The following is a 25,856-nucleotide window of genomic DNA, read 5'->3' as shown; positions in this document are numbered from 1 at the left end:
CAGAATATCACATATGAATAATAATCAGAAAATATATATATATACTACGAACTACCATTCACTGTTGAGAAAGACAAAGTAACAGATGTTATATAGAAAGACTGGTGATACATGATTCAGTGGTTATCAGATGCTTCTAAAGTTGCACTAAAATGTCCAAATACAACAAAAAAACATGAGGGAGGGCTGTCGGGTCAATAAGTAGTTAATAATATGAGCATATAGGGGCGCATGGGTGGCTCAGTGGGTTAAAGCCTCTGCCTTCGGCTCAGATCATGATCTCAGGGTTCTGGGATCGAGCCCCGCATCATCGGGCTCTCTGCTCAGCAGGGAGCCTGCTTCCCCTTCTCTCTCTGCCTGCCTCTCTGCCTACTTGTGATCTCTCTCTCTGTCAAATAAATAAATAAAATCTTTAAAAAAAATAATAGGAGCGTATAAAAAGAAAAATTCTCCTTCTGGGGCACTGATAAAGAAGGTGTAAATGAGTGAAGCTATGCTGCCTATCGAAGTTGTTTATCTCTTTCTAACATGAAAGAATAAAAAACAGAAATTTGAATTATCAAAAAAGATGCTTTGCTTAAAATGCTGCAAACCCGCATTCTCTTTATTCTGTAACGGAAGTCTGTGTTGTGTGTTTGCCATTGGTTTCCTCAGACTCAGATTAGTCCCAAAGAAGGGTGGCAAGTGTACAGCTCAGCCCAGGATCCTGATGGACGGTGCATATGCACAGTGGTTGCTCCAGAACAAAACTTGTGTTCCCGGGATGCCAAAAACAGGCAGCTCCGCCAGCTTCTGGAAAAGGTAGGTATCCCGTCCTCCATGCACTTTTTTTTTTTTTTAAACTAACATTCCTTTGAAAGGAAATGTGGGGAAGCAGGTACTGATGAAGAATGTCCTCCCAATTTTTGTCTCCCTTCTCAAACTTTTTATTCCTCTTCCTTAAAAAGAGTACCTCAAGCTTCCTGCTCTGTTCTATTTATATTACTTTCTATTTTTCTCAATCATACCTTCTTAAGACTGACTATCATATGTTTTAATATCCAGTTGGTCTCTCCTTAAGGAAAAAAAAACAAAAAAGATAAGCGGTCTTATTCCCATGCCAGAAATTTATCCTCAACTCCCAGGATCACACTAGGCTCTTTGAACTCATGCATTTGAATCCCATTAACAACCTTGCAAGGAAGTTAAAATAATGGAATGCAATATGCAAGCTATCTGAACAGATAATGAATAATTTCAAGTATTTATCATCATTCTCTAAGCCATTCCTTTGAACATTAAGCTCTTCAATTTCATTCAATAGCATTTTCTCCATATAATTTACTTAAGCCAGATCCATAGCAATCAAATGCAGAATGCCCTTGATTTATTCTTTTTTACAGATAACAGTCAACTCATGAAGGGTTATTTATGTTTAGTTTGAGGAGGAAGAAAAAAAACAAAACAATGAATGGTTCTTTCAATTATTCTCATTCAGAATTTCACTGTGTTGGGCTCTGAATATAGTAGGACAGCTGGGTAGCCAGACTGATGGAAAGATGGCAATACGTTGGAATTTTAAATACCTTCAGGGATAACAGGATAAATTAGGTAGTATGTGCTTTCAAGGACACGGTACTCAACGATTCACTCTGTGCAATATCATTCTCATGATCATTCACACAATGATGGCAGTGAGTAGGAACTTTTTATGGAAAGTTAAAAGAAGCTAGAAAAATGAAAGCATCAAATCTGTTAATACAGACATGACGTCTTTATGCAATTCCAAGCCTAGGAACAATAACCTTCTTCTACTGCCATATAATGAAAATAAATTTGCTCCGTGTACATTACTTGGGAGTCTATTGATGCGCTAAGATTTTAAGAAAGTTTTTTTTCTTGTTTTTATACAATGATTAGTCCTGTTTTTCCTCCCCTTCTCCTCAGAGATATCATCAATCTATTGGCTCTCTCTTCTTAAGTCTCTTTTTATAAGATCCCATCTTCCCTTGCTCTTTCAATATCTGTCTCCCAGACAAGAGCAAATGTCATTTTCATTCAAGTTAACGACCCTGGCTAATGTGCTTCTCAGCTATTAGAAATCATGACATATGAACTATGATTTGTCTTGGGCATTGCTTACCAATCCTGATTTTCTTTATTTCTCTGAAAAAAATCCGAATACATAGTTTCATATTTTTTGGTTACTAGGGAAATTAATTACATTGGTAAAAAGATTTAATTTTTTAAATCCAATTTTCTCTTTTTTATTAAACTATATTTCTTTTCAAATTACAGACTTTCTGCTTCTATATTCTTTTCTGTGCAAAAGCACCTTTTCTCTATACCAACTACATTGGTGTAAGAAACACATTCTTAAACACTGTAACCTTATTTCTATCATTGTTTTTCAGTAAAGCATTACATAATACATATCCCTATACAGATTTAGACATTTCTTCAAAAGTCAGTCAAAAAAATTCAAATAAAGTGTCAGGAAGTGGATAATACCCTCTACAGCTCCAAAGTGAAGTGTATTCCAGAAATATGATAAAATCAGGAGTGTAGGATGAATAAGGCAATATTGGATTATATATATGTGTATGTGTGTGTGTTTATACACACACACATACACACACATATATATATAATATCCACGAGGTTGGCTGAAAGCAATCACTGAAATGAACATGACCACTCCATATAATATGCACATGTTTAATGTTTTAAAAGAAATTCTAGAAAATCACACCTTTAAAAAATCATCGTATTTAAGTGACCCAAAAATCCACAAAATTTATTTTAAAATGTAGCTTTCTACAAGTTACGTTTATTAAATTCCTCACTGGAGAGTATCATAGGTCAAGAGAAACAGTCATGTGTACATAGAGTGGCTTGAAGGAAGGAAGTAGCCCTGGTTTGCTGCACTGACCCAAAGAAAAGCCACATGAAACAAGCACTCCTTACTCAGACTGAGCAAGTTCCTTCCTGACTTCTCTATAGTTTCCCGTCTATCTAAGGTGCCAGATGTAAAAACAGGAGCATGAGTTTAAGCAGCCCACTCGCTATTATTTAAAGAATTGATTTAGTCATATAATAAGGAAATATTTTTTTTAAAGATTTTATTTATTTATTGGACAGACAGAGATCACAAGTAGGCAGAGAGCAGGCAGAGAGAGGAGGAAGCAGGCTCCCTGCTGAGCAGAGAGCCCGATGTGGGACTCGATCCCAGGACCCTGGGATCATGACCTGAGCCGAAGGCAGAGGCTTTAACCCACTGAGCCACCCAGGCGCCCCATAAGGAAATATTTTTAAGAAGAATAATGCTACTAACAGAATGTCCCATATATCATATCTGTATCCAGTCCATTCAATCCTCACAGCCGAGGTCCCTGCCCTTCTAAGTGTACATAAAGGAAACTGCTCTTTGAGGTTAAAGAACATACCAAAGTCACTTAACCAGTAGGCTGTGGGGCTTTAGCAGATGAGTTTGGCATTTTCTCACCATCATGCTAGTGTCAACTAGGATGTCACTGGTGGTACCCACACTTAAATGATGTTATGTCAAACATTTTTAATCAGTATCTACATTACTTAATAGTTTAAGAATTACAATTGCTTTCACAATATTTCCGGTCTTGGTATGCCCAAACTAAAACTGTTCACTTAAAAAATGTGTGTTAGCTATGAGGCTTCTCTGTACAGTTGAAGATGTTCTGCATTGTCTAGGATAATATTTCCTAAAGTGTGATTTCTGGAAGAGGGTGCCAGTGGCATCCTCCCAATAAAATGATTTTAAGAAACACTGTACATGATACTTCACTCTTGATTTCCACCACACCGTTTAATGCTAAAGGTTCTGGGAAGACCTACAGCAAAGAATCTGTTTAGTTTTGTTAATGCCAGGGCTAACCAAACATACTGAACTGTAGGGCTGCGTTTTTTTCCAAGATAGTTTCCATAGTAATTATGAAAGAGTGAAAATCTAAGTTAATTTGTGTTTAAGGTCAGAAGTGCCTCAGATATTTCATTTATGCAAAGAACCAAGAGAAATAGTTTAAAAAATTATCAATGAAGTGGACAGTGAGCTTGCCAGATGATGGAGAGAGCATCTAAACACAGGGACACCCATGAAAATTAAACTGTAGAATATGAGAGATGAATAGACTAGAAGAGGAACCACAAGTCTCCTTCCTACAAGCATAACCATGGGAATCCAGTCTCAGGTACAATCAGAAAACATGCTCAGGGGCTCTCTGTAAACAGTAGGAAACTAACATTCCTGGGGATATCCAGCAGGAAAAACAAAAAAGAGCCCAGAGCCATATCCCTTCTAACTAGACAGCTGTACCTCTATCCATTACCCCAAAGGTAGCTCTTATGATTATGCGTATTTCTACAATATAGATGGTCACAATCAAGTCTCAGCAAAAACTCTCAGCGCGATTTTTCAAAACACAAATAAAGTTGAAAATTAACTCCATAGGGTTAGTCAGAGGCAAAAAAAAAAAAAAAAAAAGAGAGAGAGAGAGAGAGAGAGGCTATTTTAACTGTATCCAGAATACCTTATTTGCCTATCATTTTCTAACTGTACAGACTCTGACTACATACATGGAATTCCTAGGAAAATAATGGTCAGGCCAATGATGTTATCTTCGGAGACAAATGCTGTATTCAAATGTGTAGATAGTTTCTTTAATACCAGTGGTTTCTCTTTATTCATGCTTAACCATAACAGAGCTGAAAATTATTTTGAGAGCATTAAATTTATTCAAGTTGCAGTCACCATCTCCATCTTTCAGTGTTGTCTGGGTAATTTTGTGCTTCACTAGAGATTAAAAAAAAAAAATGTAGCTGCCTAAGTAGGAATGATAGTAAATTAAGAAATATTTGGGAATGATGTAATGCTATAGTGTAACAGTGACAGAAAAAGGGAACTTTCCTTAAAATATTAAAATACTAATTACCTATTACTACAATTGGAAGTCTAAGATAATTTTACCTAATAGATATTTATTGAGCAATTACTCTGTGCCTGGTTCTGTGTAAGGTCTTGGAAATAAAAGATTTGAATAAGATGCAGCTTTGAACATCATGGAGTTCACGCAAAGGCAGTCGCTTCTGTTCTCCTACCCAACACACAAAATACACAATTAGTTTTAATATAAGCTAGACTATAACATATCCCGAAAAGATAGCATTCATAAAAGGCAGGACTGTGGATGAAACAGCAGGAAAAAAAAGCAGGAAAATATAATCTTCTTTAATAAGCAGAAAGAATAGGCAAGCCAAGGCAGCAAAATTCACTGTCTTTTTAGAATGTTCCAGTTCTGAGGAATATACCAACAATAGGCTCTTTATAGCTAGCTGGTCCACTGAGCTTTGTAACATACAGGATGACAAAAATTGAATAAATTACTCTTTCCTCATTTGTAACTCACAATTGTTGCAATGAAAATAACTTTTTACTGAAACATAAATAATACATGTTTATTTGAAAATAAAAAGAATAATGCATAAAAATGTATGAAACAAATTAAAATTCACCTGAAATTCCACCACAATGTTTTTTTGGTGCTTTCACATATTCATTTCATGCAAATAAAACATGTAATTCTATGCAGATTTACATATATTCTATTTAGCAGGGACTCCTTTCTATAATATCCGTTACTTCTCTTCTCACCCACGTCTCACTTCCTACCAAAAAACTAACAACCCAATATGTATTCTTCTAATCCTTACATACCTCTCTCCACCAGGATTTGGCCATATGTCCCATATGCACCATATGCCCCATTTTCTTTTATGTGTTTATGTGTGAGACACACACACAAAGAATTTGATTTAGAATAAAAGATCAAATTATATAAAGGCTGTTACATTTGCTCTTCTTACTTGCTTTTTTCATGGAAATTCCTCCATGTTGAGTAAAATTTAATAAACACAGGGATCACTCAGGGATTCTGATAAAATGCAGATTCTGACTCAATAGTTCTGGGCTAGGCCCCAGAAGTCTGCAGTTCTAACAGGCTCCTAAGTGATGTCAAACTTGTTGCTCTGTAGACAATACTTTGAGTACCAAAGTACAGAAACTTAGTTTACCCTTTAAAACAGTATATTTGTACTCCATTCTCCAATTCACTTAGTAGTTCACCAACTATTAGACATTTTCACTTTCTTCTTTTTTTTAGATTTTTGGTACCACAAAAATTAGAGCAGCCTTTCTTTCCTTGTTTCTAGAAGTTTTATAAGTCACCCATTTCCTACCTCTACATAGCCTGAGGCCCAACGAACCGAAGTAGGTACCAGCAGCTTAATCGGTGTACTATCTACCTACCACTTAATACAGCTGCCATTTTCCAGTTCTCTTAAACACTACGCTCTCCAAGTCTGCGGGTGTGCCAGCATTGCCACCATGCATCTTGGTCAATTCAATCTCACCCCTGGAAGAACTCAAGATGTTAAAGTGATTGTACTGGAATGAATGCATTCTAACTCTATTGGACATGTCACTACTATCCACAATTGCTAAACATCCCGATCTTAAAGAAATCAGAGTTAGCACTGACAGAAACAACTCATTTTAACATTTAACAGCTTGGGGCATCATGAGCTTACAAAGCCCTGGAATGAAATTTCTGTTTTTAAAATTTACTTTTCTGATTTATTAAATTCAATTTATTTATCTCTAATGGTAAATGTCAGTTTTCTTATTTCCCGCCTAGGTTTAATTTTCCCTTGCTGAATTTTTTGAATGTTTATCATTGTTCTTCTGAAAACATATTGTGTGGGCGTGCAAATCAGGATTTGGCCTTTGGCAGTTCTTTATGTTAATGTCATTTTTGCTAGTTCAGTAGTGATCACGTATTTCTGTACACAGACAATAATGTATAGCCAATGTTCTTTTTTAACAGGTTCAGAACATGTCCCAGTCTATTGAAGTCTTAAACTTGCGAACTCAGAGAGATTTCCAATATGTTCTAAAAATGGAAACCCAAATGAAAGGGCTGAAGGCCAAGTTTCGGCAGATTGAAGATGATCGGAAGACATTAATGACCAAGCATTTTCAAGTAGGTTTGACTTCGGCAATCTCGTCAATCCAAATCAGACACTGAGTGTGATGGACAGTCGGAATGGCAATCAGCTAGAAATAACTATGCATTGGCCCATACGAGCAAGGTTAAAGTCTCTCTGGGGACATCAATCATCTCTCCAACGAAACTGACCGTTAGCTGGTAGGAATGCATAGCAGACTTGCTATAAAAAGAGCCTAATCCTCCTAGAGCTTGGTGGAGTTTCTAGATGTATTTGCAGGCAATTCAATATCCAAGACAAGGGGAAAATCAAGGAAAATTAATAAGTAAATTTATCAAAGCTTCTTCTGATGACTTTATGCCCTACTAATATGAGAAGACATATAGAGAATATTTGTTATTAAAAGAGGCAATAATACCATTAATCATAGCATACAAAAATAAAAAGAAGGATGTTTCATAATTTGATACAAAGTCTTTTCTTAGACTTCAGGTTGTTTTTGACAATTATCCAAAAACACTGAAAATGTAGAAATAGTGCTTTTAAGCATGCTGTGTGGACGTTTAGTACCTACGTATGACAGTGCCATATTTTTAAAAATCTGACTATGATAACACCATTTGAGCCTCTATTAAAAAGAAATCATCTGTCTCCAAAGGGATAGCATGTAGTTTATAAAACATACTGTGGTTTAATAAGCATAATAGTTTCTTTTTTCCTTCCCTTCTTTAGTGAAATTCACTGCTGACAGTAAGAGAAAGGGCCTGAATTTAAGCATCAGAAGTGCTTTTCACACTTAATGGTGATGGGCACAGAGCCGGTCAGGGACATGTGACAGGATCTCCACATAGCACATTTTGATCTGGCAAAAATTTTCATGGTTTTGTCATTTTCTTCAGTGGTGCTCAGGTGTCTGAGTAGGTTGGTATAGAAAACAGTTTTTGCACTGAACCAGTTTTTTTTTTAACCAGAAAAGTATAGCAGAAGGAAGACAGGGTGAGAAAGTTGAGGGTATTGATAGGAGATGAGGCTGAAGGGATGAATCACGAAGTTTGAGTTGAAGAGAAAATTAAACAAAGCCAGGAAGTTAAGAAATCAGAACAAATTAAAGCAAGGCTTAGAAGATACAATAAATGTAAATATTACAGGAAATGAGAGAATGAGTGAACTGGATGAATAGAGAATTTATAGGGGAATGTTAACCTACAAAAAATATAAGGCTGAGGAGGAAATGAGTTAATGTTAACCAACATTTATCGAGCATGTACTGTGTGCAAGCTGGGCCCACTGCTGGATATGTAATGACCTCTCTTCTATGAAAGACGACTAAAATAGGCAGGTAAAATTGATGGTAAATAGAAGCACAAACATTACTGAACAGCACAAAGGGAAGAGTAAGGTTGTTTAATTTTATTCAGAGAAGATCAGGGAAAGAGTTACAAGATTTGGCAATTTTTAGGAAAGCAGATTTGGACTAGTCCCCGCAACACACACACACACACACACACACACACACAACCAAAATCCCAGAGGACTTCGAGAAGACGAGAACATTTGCAAGGTTCAGGGTTAGGGTGCAGGCCATAGAGGAGTAACATAAGCCATATGCTGAGGTTATCAACAAGGTAGGAGATGGAAGCTGGCACCGACAGCACAGGGGGAGCATTCCCAGAAAGGAAGGAGGACAGAAGGAGAGGTGCTCATGGTGTCTGGTGCACAGTGAAAATTATTCAAGCTCAGGTGGGCAGTCCAGTCCAGAACTCTGTGATGCCAACGGATAGTTAGAGGGTGCCAGGCCTGGCAGGGCTGGGGACACGAGGAAGCATGTCCATCTGTGGGAACTCTTGGGAGATGATCAGAAACAGAGATCCAATGCTGAGAGAAACACAAAGAAATAATTTTCCTTTTCTAGAAGTTTGCCTAGCAGCGGCCAGGCTACCAATAAGAAGAGTTAATTTTCAGGCAGCACCATAGGGCGTCATGATTTTGATTGATTACTAGTTCACGTAATCCAAGTGGATACTTCAGTTGTATGTAAAAATCCAAACAGCAATGATAATTTTCTGAGGAATTATACATACTCAGCACATAGTTCTGACAACTTTAAATATATATTAGCTAATTTAATCCTCTCAACAATACTATAAAGTAAGCACCATATTTATTTCTGTCATTGAGATGAAGAAACTGATACAATTTGTTCAGTATGAAATATCTAATATGCCTCAGAACAGCAACATCCAGCTGTAGAGGTCAGCCAGCTAATACCAGTTCTACACTGCCTCTCCCAAGTAGATAATAGCTTTCTGAAACTTAAGAATAATAATTACATGCTAAATATGTTTGTTGAATTTATGTATTCACTGAGTCTGAGCATGAGTCAGATGGTGACTCAGCACCTAGGGGCTGAGGTGCTATATTTAAGACAAAGAACTGGAACATTCTAAAAGTAAGTTTACATCAGAGAATACTTTTAAATTGGAAGAAAATCCAACTAAGATGAAAATCTTATTCTAGTTAACATACTTGAGACTATCATTCTTATAGGAAAGATCATAGTTGGGCAAGGTAGTCTAGCTACAACCTTGGCTGTAAGAGTGACATAGTAGACAGTGAAATTCTAGAAGAAATTAGTAAGTACAGATCTGTGCTATTCTACTTTAACCTTTTAAGTATTTCATATGTATATTGGCTGAAATTTCCATTGCTCTCTGACTAGTGTTACGAGTTTCAAAAGTGATTACCAATAATCAAATTATGAATTTTTGAAAATATCCTACAATACAATTAGCTTTTTTTTTTTTTTTTGTTTAGGGGGAAAAAAGTCCCCAAAATTGTGACACCGAATTGCTCTCTTTTCAGTATTCCCATAATGTAACATAAAACTCTTCATTGTAACAGTATAATATGCAGCAAATGCTACCAACAGAACTCTTCTTATTAAAATCATAATGAAGCAATTGCGTCTTCCTTTCGGGATGCCATAAGATGCTCAAACTAATAAGTTTATTTCCAAATGAGCCACCAAAATGAGTAAAGTTATGCAATTCTACCTTTTCATGGTGATACTTATGAATCTTTCTCATTATGAAGACAGTCCCCTCCCACTCAACATGGACATACAGACTAAATCGAAAAATTCTGAGCTTACAGAGCAAGTGAAAATTTCCCCACAAGAAACATAAGCCCATAAATCAGGGCAGCAATGGGAGCTCCTGCTATTTTAATGCATTTATAGTAATAACATCTTCCAAATGTAATTTTAAAATGCAATTTTCAGCTCCTTAAATTAGTTAGTGTACAGCATTGTTTCTGACAGTACCTATGGATTATTCTCAAATGATCATAACAGTGACAGCTCTTTCCACAAATGAGATCATTTGTTAAAAAAACCTCACAACTGACTCATACCCTTGAAATTTCCACTGACCACTACCACCAAATTAAAGGAAAAGAAGACAGATGACACACCTAGAAATTGAAAGTGAAACTGCAGGTGAGGCTCAGTCCCAAGATGCTAGAAATCAGAGACACTGGGTTGGCAAAATACGGTTCTTGTTCTCCAGATGAAAATCAGCTTTAAGTTTCAAATGACCTGGGGTGCCTGGGTGGCTCAGTGGGTTAAGCCTCTGCTTAGGCAGAGGTCATGATCCCAGGGTTCCAGGATCGAGCCCCACATCAGGCTCTCTGCTCCGCAGGGAGCCTGCTTCCTCCTCTCTCTCTGCCTGCCTCTCTGCCTACTTGTGAGCTCTGTCTGTCAAATAAATAAATAAAATCTTTAAAAATAAATAAATAAAAATTTTAAAAAATTTAAAAAAAATTTTCAAATGACCCTGTACAGCTAGTTCCTTTGATATGTGAACTGTGAGCACCTTGGTCCTTGAAAGAGTTGAAAGAGTTAATTCACTACATGGGTGAGCAATTCTGCCTCACTTAAAGAGCTCTGGATTATCTATGCTAAGGCAAATGAAGTCAGAGTGTGGGTAATAATTCAAAATGGTAAACAGCAACATGCATTTCTTCAAGCTTTGAGGAGCTTTGCATGATTTATGATGCTTGCTGAACTTACCTTCCTAATGACATTATGCTAAGATGGATGTTAAAAAGAATGAAGGAATATCTGAGTGCAGTGGAACAGGGACAGAGTGGTAGAAAGCCATACTTGTAACAATTCGGAGTGTTACAGAAAGGCTGTTCCAGGATCCAAAATTTTTCTGGTAAGTAGTCCCATAACATAGATAATTAGTAAATAACCAGAGTTCACAGATAGAGGATATTTGACCTATTTCTAGTAATTCATAGTTAGAAGATAGACCCTGATTATATTTCTTAAAAAATGTATTATTCACTTTATAAAATGCTACCAGAAGGTAAAATAATACATTAACCATTAATTGCTATCATAAGAAGTTTTTATAATGATGATAAGGATCAATTTGTTTTACAGAAAAAGCACAGGGGTACCTGGGTGGCTCAGTCAGTGAAGTGACTGCCTTCTGCTCAGGTCTTGATCCCAGGATTCTGGGATCGAGCCCCACATTGGGCTCCCTGTAGAGCAGGGAGCCTGTTTCTCCCTCTGTCTCTGCCTCCATGAATAAATAAGTAAAATTTTAAAGGAAAAAAAAAGCACATAACCATTTAAAGAGAGGTTCTTGTATTGCAATAAATGGATTTACTACTAATGATCACATAGCCATTTACATTCTCACAAAGCACCTAATTTCAACCAAAAATCAATAAGAATTTTGATATACAAATGTTAAATCAATAAGCTGTAAACCTTAAACTAATATAATGTTATACCCTGATTATACATTAATAAAATTTTTCTTTCAATTTAAAAAAAAAGGAATTTTGAATCTGTTTTAATAATCTGCTTTAAGTATCATATTGATACTGCTTGATCTATTTAAATGACTCTCCGGAACAACTGGCTGCTTTTTCGCAGGAGTTGAAAGAGAAGATGGATGAACTCCTGCCCTTGATCCCGGTGCTGGAACAGTACAAAACAGATGCCAAGCTAATCACCCAGTTCAAAGAGGAGATCCGGAATCTGTCTGCCGTCCTCACTGGGATTCAGGAGGAAATCGGTGCCTATGACTATGAGGAACTGCATCAAAGGGTTCTCAGCCTGGAAACCAGGCTTCGTGACTGCATGAAAAAGCTGAGTAAGTAGAACAATTTCATTTATTTAAGTTGTGTTTCTAGCGGTTTCAGTGAAAACTGCATTCTTACATTTTGCAGGCAGTCATGAATATCTAGTTATAGAGAAACCAATGTCTGCTTTCTCAGTGTAAGTATTCCTTAACGCCTTAAGCACGCCTGTGTAATCAGTGCTATTTGATTAACGACTGCCTAATTTTCACAGCACCCTGTTACCATTTGGTGGCTTGAAATAATATGGACAATTCTATTGGCTACAATAATGGCAATACGTTACTACAGACAGATAATATGTGATGGTCAATCATTACTTGGCTAAAAGGGAGACGAGTCATTTTTATTAGTGGAGAAAAAGTTAGAGGCTGGGGAAAATGTAGTTACCTTGGGACCAAATATGAAATAGCAGTAATTAAATCAGACAAAAACAATTCCTCTACTATAGAGAATTACCATCAGCTAGCACTTCTGATCCACACAAGAAATTAAAAGGAGGCACCTATTCAAATATAGATTCGCTACTCTTCAAGGGGTCAAGCGTATGATATGGGATACGGACTCCAGTTCCTGAGTCCCAAAATGTGTGGTTCAACCTGGTCTAAGTTTCCAAACTCCTTCACTTCATCCATGAGTTAATTACTCAACTGAAATCATCATGGCACTAGGCTGTAATTTAATGCAAAGTAAATACATGGTCACAGATTGAATGAGGAGGCATTGTTAGATCATTTAGGAACAGTATTTTAGTTGTTGACATGAAGGGACATGTCAGGGAGGTCAGGGAAATACTATAGTAAAGTGTTCCCTTAATGGAAAGAAATACTTATCTGGAATAGAAAATAAACTAAAAAGAGAGATAAAGAAGTTGGAAAAGATAATTTCTAGTAAAGACAACTTCAGGGAATAGATATAAACACTTGAAATTTAGATGGCTGATGCGTACTTTAAGGATTATTCTACAAATGCAATCCAAATGAAAAAGAGTGAATATACAAAATATTATATTTAGTACCATTCAAAATAATTTGGGGAATCACCAGATCAGAGACTCCACTGAGGTCAATCCAGGATTTCCTAGAGATTCTGACATAATTACTCAGAAGGCAATTAACATAAACCCTAAAGCCAAATGCTCATACAGGCATCCCCAGTTCCTTTTTCCTCATCAGTCAAGGCCCACAGTTTTTCACCTATAACTCTTCTTCTAACAATCATGACACCAGTAGATTCCACGACTCCTATTCTTGCACTTTTCACCCATTGCGCACATTATGGCCAAAGGCATTTATCTGAAGCATAAATCTGAAGTTAATCTGCGCTGCTGAAAATCCTAGCATATAGCCCACAACTTATGAGGCCCTCCATATGCGGCCCTACTTCTCCCCTCAGGTCCTGCCACTCCTCCCCTCACATGCTACACCCCAGTCATGTGTGTTCTACACTTTCTCATCACAGGGCAGTGTTGAGATGCATGTCCCTTCTCCAGAAATGCTCTTTCCCATCTATCCTTTCTGTGTCAACACATGTTCACTGGTCTCATGAGACAAATTCCCATTTATCCTTCAGTTCTCAGTTTAAATATCATGTCTTGGCCAGAATCCTTCATTAAGCTCCCTATGTATACTATGTATCCCAGCTGGCTGCTCCCGAACCCTGATATTTCACCAATGACGGGACTTTTCTTTTTTTCCTTTTTTTTTTTTTTTTAAGATTTTATTTATTTATTTGACAGAGAGAGATCACAAGAAGTAGGCAGAGAGGCAGGCAGAGAGAGAGGAGGAAGCAGGCTCCCTGCTGAGCAGAGAGCCCAATGCAGGACTTGATCCCAGGACCCTGAGATCATGACCTGAGCCCGAAGGCAGAGACTTAACCCACTGGACAAAAGTCCAGTCCCATGACTGGACTTTTCATGCTTCATTACCACTACATGTGTAACTGGATAGCTGCCTTCTAGATTTTTTTCCATCAGAACAAGAACAATATCTGTGACACTCCCTTTAAACCTTGTATTCCCTCAATGCCTGGAAAACTGCCTGACAAAGAAAAGTTAATAAATATTTGCCAAATAAATTAATTCTATAAGGAGCCATATGGTAACAACTTCTAACTTTCAACAAAGTAAACAATAGCTATTTCAAGTCTTATTTGGAAAAAACAAAAAAAGCTCTCTTAGCCACATATTTGAGTCAGATGGTACGGGATTGACTAAGCAAAGGAGGAATTATTTATCTGATATAACACTTAAATACCTCCTTATATGCTATTCTTTTATAATTAATGTTATGAAGTTTATTGCTAATATCCAATAGGTAAAATATTACTGACATAAGTGAATTCTGTTATATTTTATTTTTAAATCAAAAAATGTCTTTAGTGTAATGTACATACTAATTACATAGCTTGCCAGATGATGTCTCCACCAAACCAGATAAGAAAATCTCAGTCCAAGAATTGAGTGCCTTCACTATCTGAATTATTTTGGGGGTTACAAAAAAAAAATCCAGATGCATTTTTAGTAGCTCATAAAATATTTGATTACAGATTTTCTGTAAATGACCGTGCATAGGATTGGTCTGTGTAGGACTCTGACTTACTTTAGAAGAGGTCTGTTTGTTACAGATGAATCACTCCAGATTCTGAGAATCAATATATTCAGTCATTCCTAGCAACTCATAATAAACGCAAGCCTAAACTTTGTACACTGAGACCAGATAAATTTGCTAAGTACACCTACACTCTACAAAAGGATGGACAGGCAAAAGAGTAGTTCTAGCTAGTAAATACCTTGAAACTTAAAGTGTGCCAGTCAGGTTTTTGAGGGACTAGCATGGAAAAGTCTTGGAATTTGCTTAACTTTAGAAATGAATTTCACTTCTAACACATATTATCTCTGAGTTGACTCAGCTAGAAATAATGTTGCAGTTTGGAAATGAAATCTACACTCCTTTCAGCTCTTTCACAATCCCTTTTGGTTTTTTGTTCAGTCGGCATATAACTCTCCCATACACAGCCTCCTTCAGTATTGAAAATGATATCTAGGACAAAGGGGATTAATTTAAGTGGACACAAATTCATCCTATTCCTTCTTACTGAACCATGGATAATGTTTCCATGATGCCCTGAGGCCTTAGGACAGTGATCCACATTATATATATTTTTCAACATCAAAGCCTCTTTTTACTAATTTGCCCTCAGGAACAACAAAGTTTGAAAGAATATAACTTTCAAATTAACTACATTAACTAGTTAATATTTAATTTTATCTTAACTAATCAAAAACAAAACCTTGCCACTAATGCAAAAATCTAACAGCAATAAAATAGTATTCAACTTTCTTATTTAATGAGATGGTTGCTATTTGAGTTAATTGATATGACCTTACAAGAGATTAGAAATAACTCAGACATGTTCTAAACTCTTTCCTAGATTATTAGTAGCTCTGAGGTCTCTACTTACGTAGTAGAGAGGCTAGTGCCACAATGACTATAACTCATTTATGCTGTTTGTCCCAAGAACCGGGTACTTTTCTCTATCACAACAGATCTACAGAACAATCAGAACGACTTACTGAGAAAGCAGAGAAAGTATTTATCAGCAGGATCACAACCATTAATTACAATGTAAAGCACATGTCCAGGTAGAGACAGACAGCCCTAATACCATGAAGTATGAAGTTCCATGGTCCCTGAAAAAAAATAAATAAAGGAATCTTCATATCGTCCTTTTTAAAAAATTACTCCAGCTTGAAAGGAAGTATCTGAAACATGTATTTGCAGAAGAAAACACAAACACATGATTGGGAGCTGTGCCTTAAGTTAATAGTCTAATACTACTTTGTACTTATATTTCCTGGGACTTCAAATAAAGATTGGATGACATTATCTCTGAGAACCTTTAAACTCCATGCTTCCTATTAACTGCCCAGTTATCAAAATATCAGAACACATGGACTCAGAAAACAAATGTTAATCAACATCAGGACCATTAATAGGAGATAGATAGAAAAAAAAAAAAAAAAATGAGGGGCTCAATGTTCCAAAGCATCTAAAATCCAGCTGTTCTGCTCTTTGGATCTATACCAGGACATTGGATAATCATGGTATCCTTAATATAGTAGCAGGAGCAGGAAGGCTCATCCATCAGTGGCATCTTCAATCTTCACAAAAGCCTCTCAACACACACAACCAATTAGCAGAGGGGAGAAATGGATTGGGGCAAGAGAATCAAATTGCAACAATGATGAAAGCATTTCTGCTCACCTTTTCAGTGAATTTGCTTTTAGGGAAAATGCATATCATATAAATTTTAAGAGACTAAAAAACAAACTAGCCTCATTGCCTGCAAGGTCTAAGTTACTCCCAAAAAGTAAGTAAGGCATTAAAGGAATCACAAGTCACTGAGAGCACTAGGGCACCATTCAACGTATTTCTACCAGAGAATTATGGTTTCGGAGAAAACAGAAATTAGGGAAAGAAAAAAAGGTTTTATCAAGGATGCACCCTAGTGGGCCTGAATGAGGTACAGTAATGCTCTTTCCTAACTGCTTAATTTTCTCCTGTGAGAGACAGGATAAAGTCCCATGTTTCATTAAATATCCCATTCCTAGACATGCGAAGTATAATTAAATGCATGTGAGAATTTGCTGAAAGCAGCACAGTTAAAGCTCTCACGCACACCCAGAGAGCATCAACAGATGTTTAATGTAGATTATAACCACTTTCCAGTCGCCTTCCCTCCACTCCCTCAAGTTAGTTCTATTTTAGGACAATTGTATGGTGCCATCTAGTGAAGCTCAGGATCTGTCTTTCTATTAACAGTTTTGAGGCTTCATGTTCAACGGAATGGCCGTAGCACTCGTAGCACTCAAATCTAAAATCTAAAATCTGCATGATTTTAAAATCTAAAATCTAAATCTTAAATTTAGATTTTAAAATCTAAAATCTAAAATCTAAATATGCGCCTGCATGGCTCAGTCAGTTAAGCGCCTGCCTTTGACTCCAGTGGTAATCCCGGGGTCCCAGGGTGGAATGAGCCCTGTATATATCTATATATAGTACATCGGGCTCCCTGCTCAGCCGGGAGCCTGCTTCTCCCTCTCCCTCTGCTAGCCCCCCTGCTTGTGCTCTCGCGTGCTCTCTCTCTCTCTCTCTCTCTGTCAAATATACAAATAAAATCTTAAAAAAATTTTTTTTTTTTAATTTTTGAAGGTCACAACTTTTGGTCACAAGTACGAAATTTGGATTACCAGCATGTTTATGCCAAATGAGATTTTAAAAGGGAAACCCAACTGTCTATGTGTAATAGTCTTATTTGCTCATTCAACAAATACTAATTGACTCTGCAGTATGTGCCGACACTCTGGTGGGTATTGGATGATACAAAGATGAATAGCACACTGTCTCCCTCTACTGTTAAGAAGTTTGCATTTTAGTAGCAAAAATGAGCACAAAAGTAGATCATTAGAGCAATACGGATGGCCTACTGTTTGACAAGCAGTATGCCAGCTGTTTTACATGTATCTCTTCTAATCACTGGAAGAAGTCTGGATTGGGCACGATTATGGGCAATCTCTGCTCAGAGAGTTTAATTTACCAAAGGTACACGTTGGAGGCAGCATCTGTAAACCCAAGTTCCTTCTGAATTCAAAGGCAGATTTCATCCCCAGATTTCCTTCTTTTTTGCTATAGAAAGAAAGGAGCTAGAGAGTCTTTTTTATCCTTCCCTAAACCCCAACTTCCATAAACCCCACGTGCACTAACATCATTTCTCTCTCCAACCAATCTCTTAAAACCACCTCTTTCCTGCTCCCTCACTTCCACCACCCTAACCCAGATCATCATTTATCATCTCTCATTTGGGTGACTGCAGTGGGCCTCTTACCCACTGCCCTTTACCTGAAGTCATTCCCTCGCCACTACATGAGGTGTTTAAAATATAGTCTTTTCCAAATGCAAATCGAATCATATTACACCTATGTTTAAATGATTTTCTTTTAAAATTAAATCCAAATAGCTTTTCGTGGTCTGTCTTGATGACATGGAATCTGCCTAATTCTCCAGCCCTTTTCTCACAAGTTCTCATCATGTACTCACCATAAGCTTTAGCCATTCTAATCTTTCAGATCCTTGGTCATGCATGCTTTCTCGGCTGGACACTGGCCTTCTACCCCATAATGGAACATTCTTCCGCCTTACCTATCCAAATTCTAATGATTTTGCATTTTACACACCAGACATCAACTTTCCTATAGAGGCTTCTCTGATTGCTCCTGTGTGTGGTTGGCTACCCCGATACTGTCTCCCAGAGTCACCCACCCCACTCTCCATGAAACTTGGCACACTTTTCAGGAAATTCCCATTTGCTTCTTTTAAATTTTTTAAATCTTCACCCCCTTAAAGATAAGAATTCCCTTCTCTGAGAGGTCAGGGACCATCTATGTCTTATTCCATTTGAATTCTTGAAGACTATCATAAAACACCGAAACGTAGTAGGTAAAACTTAGTGTCAAATAGTGAGAGCAAATATTTTTTTTTAATTTTATTTATTTGACAGAGAGAGATCACAAGTAGGCGAGAGGCAGGCAGAGAAAGAGGGGGAAGCAGGCTCCCTGCTGAGCAAAGATTCCAATGCAGGGCTTGATCCCAGGACCCTGAGATCATGACCTGAGCTGAAGGCAGAGGCTTAACCCACTGAGCCACCCAGGCACCCAGGGAGAGAGAGTCTTAAGCAAACTCTGCACTGAGCACAGAGACTGACATAGGGCACTATCTCATGACCCTGAGATCATGACGGTCAAATATGGAATGTCTTATCTTTTATGAAGTCGAAACTCATTGGAGAAAAAAAAAGACAATAAAAGCACAGCCTTCCTTAACCTTTGTTATTGTTGCTATCTGTCCTCTCTTCAATGGCAATGCAACATTTCATTACAAAACACATGATATTTGGTTCTACCTAGCACTTGAAACAAGAGACACTGAAAATCTCAGTGAAAGCAGAAATTAATAGAAAAATCAAACTGTGTGCCCGCAGTGGAGTGGAGTGAAATTTAAATTGGAAATTTAATAGGGGAAATTTACAAGAATAACCCCACGAATTAAATTGAGAAGAACCTCAGATGAGTTATTTAGCAAAGACAGTCCTACTTTCCCTAAAATTCTAGACTGTAATACAGAATGCAATTGCTCCAGTATCCAAGTACTTGGTGATGATTCATTCTTCCAGAATCCTCAAACCCTCATTACTTTAGCACATTTTTAGGTAATTGGTATATTTTACCATAAATTGATTTATTATTTATCTTTCTTTTTATGTCCTACATTTTCCTAGATTACAATTAAATGTTAAGACTTTTAAGAATAGGGGTGCCGGGGTGCCTGGGTGGCTCAGTGGGCTAAAGCCTCTGCCTTCGGCTCAGGTCATGATCCCAGAGTTCTGGGATCGAGTCCCACATTGGGCTCTCTGCTCAGTAGGGAGCCTGCTTCCTCCTCTCTCTGCCTCTCTGCCTACTTGTGATCTCTGTCAAATAAATAAAATCTTTAAAAAAAAAAAAAAGAAGAGGGGTGCCTGGGTGGCTCAGTAGGTTGAAGCCTCTGCCTTTGGCCCAGGTCATGATCCCAGGGTCCTGGAATCGAGCCCTGCATCGGGCTCTCTGCTCACCAGGGAGCTGCTTCTTCTTCCTACTTGTGATCTCTATCAAATAAATAAATAAAATATTTTAAAAAATACATACATATATATATACATATATATATATATATATAAATTGTGCTTTCAAAGATAACCATGAATTGCCAAAATATTTGAGATTTCATAATACGATTCTGCTCCATTCAATTTGGATGTTAAATAGGCTTCTCCTTAAACATATACTCATAATATAAGCTCTATCCCAAAAAAGTTAAGATAATTTTAAAATTTTCAAATCAAGAGAAATAAAAAGGTCACTTTTCTCAACTACCTAATCATTGTATTTTTGAATATACAGAACTATACACATGCCATATATCATAAAATGCTAATTATAACAAATTAATAAATTTAAAACTTAATTTTGGAAAAACACAGGTATTTAGAAACATATCATTCTTGGCCTTATTTATGAGACACCCAGCAAAAACCCAATCTAGTGCCCTATCCAATAATCAATTGTATCCACCATTACCATCACCTTTCTCTTGGTAATGTAAATGTCAAGACTAAAGATACAAATAAAATTTTAAGTAATATACATAGATTTTACTATACTTTACTAGAATTCACTATGTATGGTAAAGACTAACTTATTTTCAGTAGTTTTAATAGACTTTAAAGATCAAATCGTATCTACTTCTTGCTACATGAGTTCTCCAATGGCCTTAAGTAAAAAGAAATAACATTCTGTCATAAAGATAGTCACTATTCCATTTAATTTACTTATATGGGCATGGCCTTAGGATTTAAATCCAGAAGCTGTTAGTCCAGGATATTACAAGATACAATTATATATTGAAGAAATAAACAAAAGACAGATGGTTTTTATACTTCACTGATCCAAACAACAAATCTGCTGAATCCCAAATGATATATTTTCCTGAGCTACTGATTGATAAATATGAATTGTAACTGATTGTAAAAAAAAGTTTATTGTCTAAAAGTCATCAGGAAATAAAACAGTCACTTTCTTAAACTATCCATTCAGTGTATTTTCTGAATATACACAATCAATGTATTATAAAATACTAATATTCTCCTGTGCCTCACTGTAGACAGAGGCGCATAGCAGGAGAAAATCAATGAAGCAAGTATCTTAACTTCCTTCTTTGCCATCCACTTTTGCAAGAACATTTGTCTTCCAGGCATTTGGGGAAATTATCCTTTCTGTCTGCCTTTGTCCTCACAAAAAGTGAGAGTGAAGTAAGAAAGATAATGATTTATTTGAACAAAAACTAGTTTTCAGGAGCCAAGCAATAGAAATGACTTCTATTGTTTATTTTACTTTATTTTTATGACTTTTGTATTCCATCAGAATCTGAAAATATCTGTGGTTCACTTAACACTAATATCTGTAAAATTATAATTTAAAAAGCAACCAGTTGCTTACAAATTCTTGCACCTTTAATTTTACCAATTTCACTTATCAAGATGCATTTTAGCTTGGAATCAAATAAATACTTAGCAGATAAATTTCAGATGGGAAGAATGCAACATGGACAGCCCTGCTTTTGGCTTCCCAAGAATAAGAGCAGATGATGATGATGACCGTGACCACCCCATGTTTTACCACGACCACAAATACCACTTTCCTCCCAGCAACACATGAAAGTTTGTGCGTGCCCTATCCACTCAGTGTCGCCTTAATTAGACTAAGAAAATGACAAGCTTCAGAACTTCCATCTTTGAGATGAGAAAATTCCATCCCAGAGAGTAAGTGCATTATCCAATTTTACATGATGATTTAATGCTGTAGCTTAGATTAGGAACTAGATCTCCTAACACCCACCTCAGCATTCTAACCTGGATGGAATATACCACAGAAACATTTCCTAGGAAAGCACCTGAGAATTTGTGGGAATAAAAACAAAGACACCTCTCCACCCCCACAAAAAAATGTATAAAAAGATAGAGGCATGGTTACTCGGTTCCTAAATAGATTACCATCTACTCATGGGGTTCATTTATTTAATTATTCTCTTTACCATCTCCCCTCTCTACTAGATTATTCCCAAAGGCAAACAAGCTTTTCTTAATGACATCCGCACAATAGTAGAAATTTCCCATGACCCTTTATTTCTCTACCCTCATCTCCTTGCTTTTTCTCCTTTGAAAGAATCTCCTATAGCTGCTGCTTTAATTTACAGTCTTCAAAACCAACGGTGATCCAGCTTCCGTTCCTAACACTGTCTTAATTTGATTCTGTGATCACCAGGGACTTCTTGCTGCTAACTTCCATGATCATTTCTGTGAGCTTATTAGAGATCTCAGTGGCATTCCTCACAATTCAGTACTTCATCCTCTTAAAAGGCTGTGTGTGTGTGCGTGTGTGTGTGTGTGTGTGTGTGTGTGTGTGTGTTTCCTTAACACTACACTATTTTTAGGTGCTTTCTGTCGCTTCTTTTGAGCTCTTCTGCTGGGTCGCCATGCCCCACAGTTCTGTTCTAAATGCTTTTCTCTTTTCTCTATATGTCCTCCCTCTAAGGCAATTTTAGCCTCTGGCTTTCCCTAGACTGTTAAAACTCATCTCAAAAGGGTGTCTATGCTCCCTAGATTTTTATACTATCTTCTTTACACCTCCACTGGCATGCAAACCAGTCATGAACAACTTAAAATAATCTGTACTGAATTCTTGATCTTTTCTCCCAAATCCATTCCTTCCTCAGTCACTTCCTGTGAGTAAATGGCAATACAATCTTCTTAGCTGAACAAGCCAAAATTTGGATATTATCTTTGGCTATTTTTTTTAACTTACGGTTTTCTTTAATTCCTCTTTTTACTTTCCATTCTTTTTACTTTCCTATTTTTACTTTCCATTCTAACATCTATTCTGAAGCCAGTTCTATGAACTTTATCCCAAAAAATATAACCCAAACCATCTACTATTTTCCATCCCCATCACCACTTCCATCATCCCTCACCTGGCTCAATGTGATAATCTCTTAACTGGTCTTTCTGCCTTTACTGTATTCCCTCTAATTAATTCCCATATGCTACCTCGAGTGATCTTTTAAAAATGTATCGCTCACATTCTGTCACTCCCCTGTCTTCTTAAAATTCTCGGATAGCTTTCTATCATACCTAGAATGAAATCCAAATACTCTGACTTTACATAGCTTCATCTTTTGGACCACCTCTCTAACCTCATCTACTTTTCCAAGTGTGCTCTAGACACACTGGCTTTTTTTTTTTTTTTTAATGTGTGTGTTAACTCACCAAGCATATCCAGATATAGGACCTTGCAAGAACAGTGATAACAGCTAACATTTATTAAGTTATATGTATTTCTTAATTTTCCCAATAACCCTGTGAAATAGGTATTATTACTGTTGTTACCCATGAGACACTGGGAGGTTTAAAAACTGTTCAAGATCCCCAGAGAGTAAGTGATAGAATTAGGATCCATATCCAGAGAGTCAGGAATGACCACCCTGCCCCCACCACCAACCCACCCCCCACCCCCACCACCTCCCTGCTCCCCCCACCCCCTCCCCCCACTCCAGATCTAAGACGCTGCCATCTAACTGATCCACTGCCTGAATGTCCTTCCCTTCAACTTAGATTCCATGGTCGACTTCTTGGCAATTAGCTCTCAGATTAAATATTACCCTTTCTGAGAGGTCCTCCCTACTCACCCAATCTAAAGCAGTGCCTCCCCCCAGGTCACTATCAAATTATTCTACTTAAATAATCTGCATTAAAATTTTTCCTACCTGATATATTGCCTTGTTTGCTTATTTCTTTCTTTTATCCCCTTTCTTCAAAATGGAAGCTTCACCAGAAAAAAAGGTATCATGTTTTGCTTACCATAGTAATTCTAGTACATAGAACAATACTTGATGCTCATTAAATCTTAGCTTGATGAATTAATGAATAATGAAATGAATAAATGAGTCAATGAATAAATGATTCATTTAAGATGTTATTATTTAAAATTGTTGATACTTTGAGCCATTATAATTTTTTCACTTCAAGTTATTAATGCTATAAATTTTGGTTTACTCAAAGAATTTCACTGCGGGGTAGAAAGTTATGGGGTCAAGGTCAAATCCAGGGTGGTGCCAGGAAGACAAAGGCTGGCATTGCACATTGTGAGTCACTGGGCAGATGGGAGATAGCTAATGAGTGACAGACAGGGAAGAAAATGATAGCGGAATCACATAGAAGAATCAAAGAATGCAAAACACAAAGTTCATAAATATTCACAGGAATCTCTCTGGTCAGAGACTACATATAAAATATTTTTATTTGGAACCAGAACCAGAGCTCACACAGTTTCACATGCAACATTTTAAAATATTTTTAGAGAGTGAGATTGAGTGAGTATGAGCCATTGGGGGGAGGGGCAGGGGGTGAGAAAGAATCTCAAGCAGGCTCCATGTCCAGTGCAAAACCTGATGCAGGGCTCCATCTGACAACCCTGAGATCATGACCTGAGCTTAAATCAAGAGTTGGACGCTCAACTAATTGAGCCACCCAGGTGCCCCACATGCATATTTTTAAAATGGTTTACATTTAATGGGTTACATTAAAAATTCATTCACAGAAAAAAACAAAAACAAAAACATTCACTGAAATCTCAGAGTTAAAGTTTGCAAAATTATATTGATTTACCAGATTATAGAGATAAGTTTCCTTCACACACTCAGGACAACTACCAACAAGACACATATACAAGACCAAATCAGTGAGAGCTAATAAGAAATACATTTGCTAAATATGTCCTTCCTCGACACTCACGTTCATTTTCTCTTTTAATATTTTATTTATTTATTTCAGAGAGCAGGAGCAGGGGAGAGGGGAGGCAAAGGCAGAGGGAGAAGGAGAAGCAGACTCCCTGTGGAGAAGGGAGCCTAAAGCAGAGCTTTATACCAGGACCCCAGGGATATGACCTGAGCTGAAGGCAGATGTTTAACTGACTGAGCCACCTTGGTGCCTCCTCACATTCATTTTTTATAGAAAATTAAACATGAGAAATGAGTTGAATTTGCTTGTTTCTTTCTAGGTTTGACAATTTAAGCATGTTTTGCAGAATAAATGCAAATGTGGTTTAAAATGAGATTAAATTTCAGGTTAGCTAAGTAGGCTGTTTTAATGGGAGAGGTGCTTATATATTTTAGTACTCAGGGCTGAATTTCTATAATTTTTATTTAATATTAAGAGATAGTCTGTGCACTCAATGCTCCATCCTTCTTCTCCCAATATAGTTTTAGTCTGAAATCACTGCTTCACTTAACTTTCTTTGTCAGTTGATTCAAAAATAAAAAAGAAGAAAAAAAGAAGAAATGGAAAGGATAAGCAATAGTACTTTGAGAAGGTACAACACATGGGCCTATTTTATCTCCCTGTTCCCCTTGTATTCCCAGCACCTAGCACAATATTGGTACATACGTACTCAGTAAATGGTTGTTAAGTGAATAAATGAATTATTTTACATTTAAATATTAAGAATTGGTTTTACAAAAAAAAGGCAGGGGGCGCGCCTGGGTGGCTCAGTGGGTTAAGCCTCTGCCTTCAGCTCAGGTCATGATCTCAGGGTCCTGGGATCGAGCCCGTCATTAGGCTCTCTGCTTAGCAGGGAGCCTCTTTCCCCCTCCCTCTCTGCCTGCCTCTCTGCCTACTTGTGATCTTTCTCTGTCAAAAAAAAAAAAAAAAAAAAAAAAAAGAATTGGTTTTACCCTCTAGTGTATTTCAGAGAAAATGTCCATTGCTACAAGGAGAAAACAAAGTCATTTTTAGTTTAGATGTCACAAGCTTTTAAGTCCTGTTGTAAATTCTGTCTTAATTCCTGGTCTAAGTGATCTAGGCTCAGCAGTATCCCTCTGCCATATGGATACAATGTTGGGTTATATCCAAACACCACAGAAGCCAAGACACCTCAAGCGACTGATGTGCTGTCAGTTTTTGGAAATGTTGATTATATGAGATTCATGGCACAATTCCTAGTCCCAAATATAGTTCTTGTACAGGTTTTAACCAATCCATCC

The 25,856-nt window shown here is 37.1% G+C and overlaps 1 protein-coding gene across 3 annotated transcripts in view; it reads left to right on the top strand.

Annotated features, from left to right (window-relative positions):
• Positions 1-25,856, top strand: part of LOC111143166 (olfactomedin 3) — a 194,881-nt gene that overhangs the window by 157,595 nt on the left and 11,430 nt on the right. For all 3 annotated transcript variants that reach the window (XM_022496678.1, XM_022496677.1, XM_022496679.1), the window contains exons 2-4: positions 655-801; positions 6,897-7,052; positions 11,966-12,185. In XM_022496678.1, the coding sequence (XP_022352386.1) occupies positions 655-801; positions 6,897-7,052; positions 11,966-12,185 (523 nt within the window). The remainder of the gene's footprint in view (positions 1-654; positions 802-6,896; positions 7,053-11,965; positions 12,186-25,856) is intronic.

The sequence above is a fragment of the Enhydra lutris genome, unplaced genomic scaffold (genome assembly GCF_002288905.1).
Source record: "Enhydra lutris kenyoni isolate GAN:26980312 unplaced genomic scaffold, ASM228890v2 scaffoldscaffold9, whole genome shotgun sequence".
NCBI lineage: Eukaryota > Metazoa > Chordata > Mammalia > Carnivora > Mustelidae > Enhydra > Enhydra lutris.
This window is presented reverse-complemented; position numbering and strand designations above follow the sequence as displayed.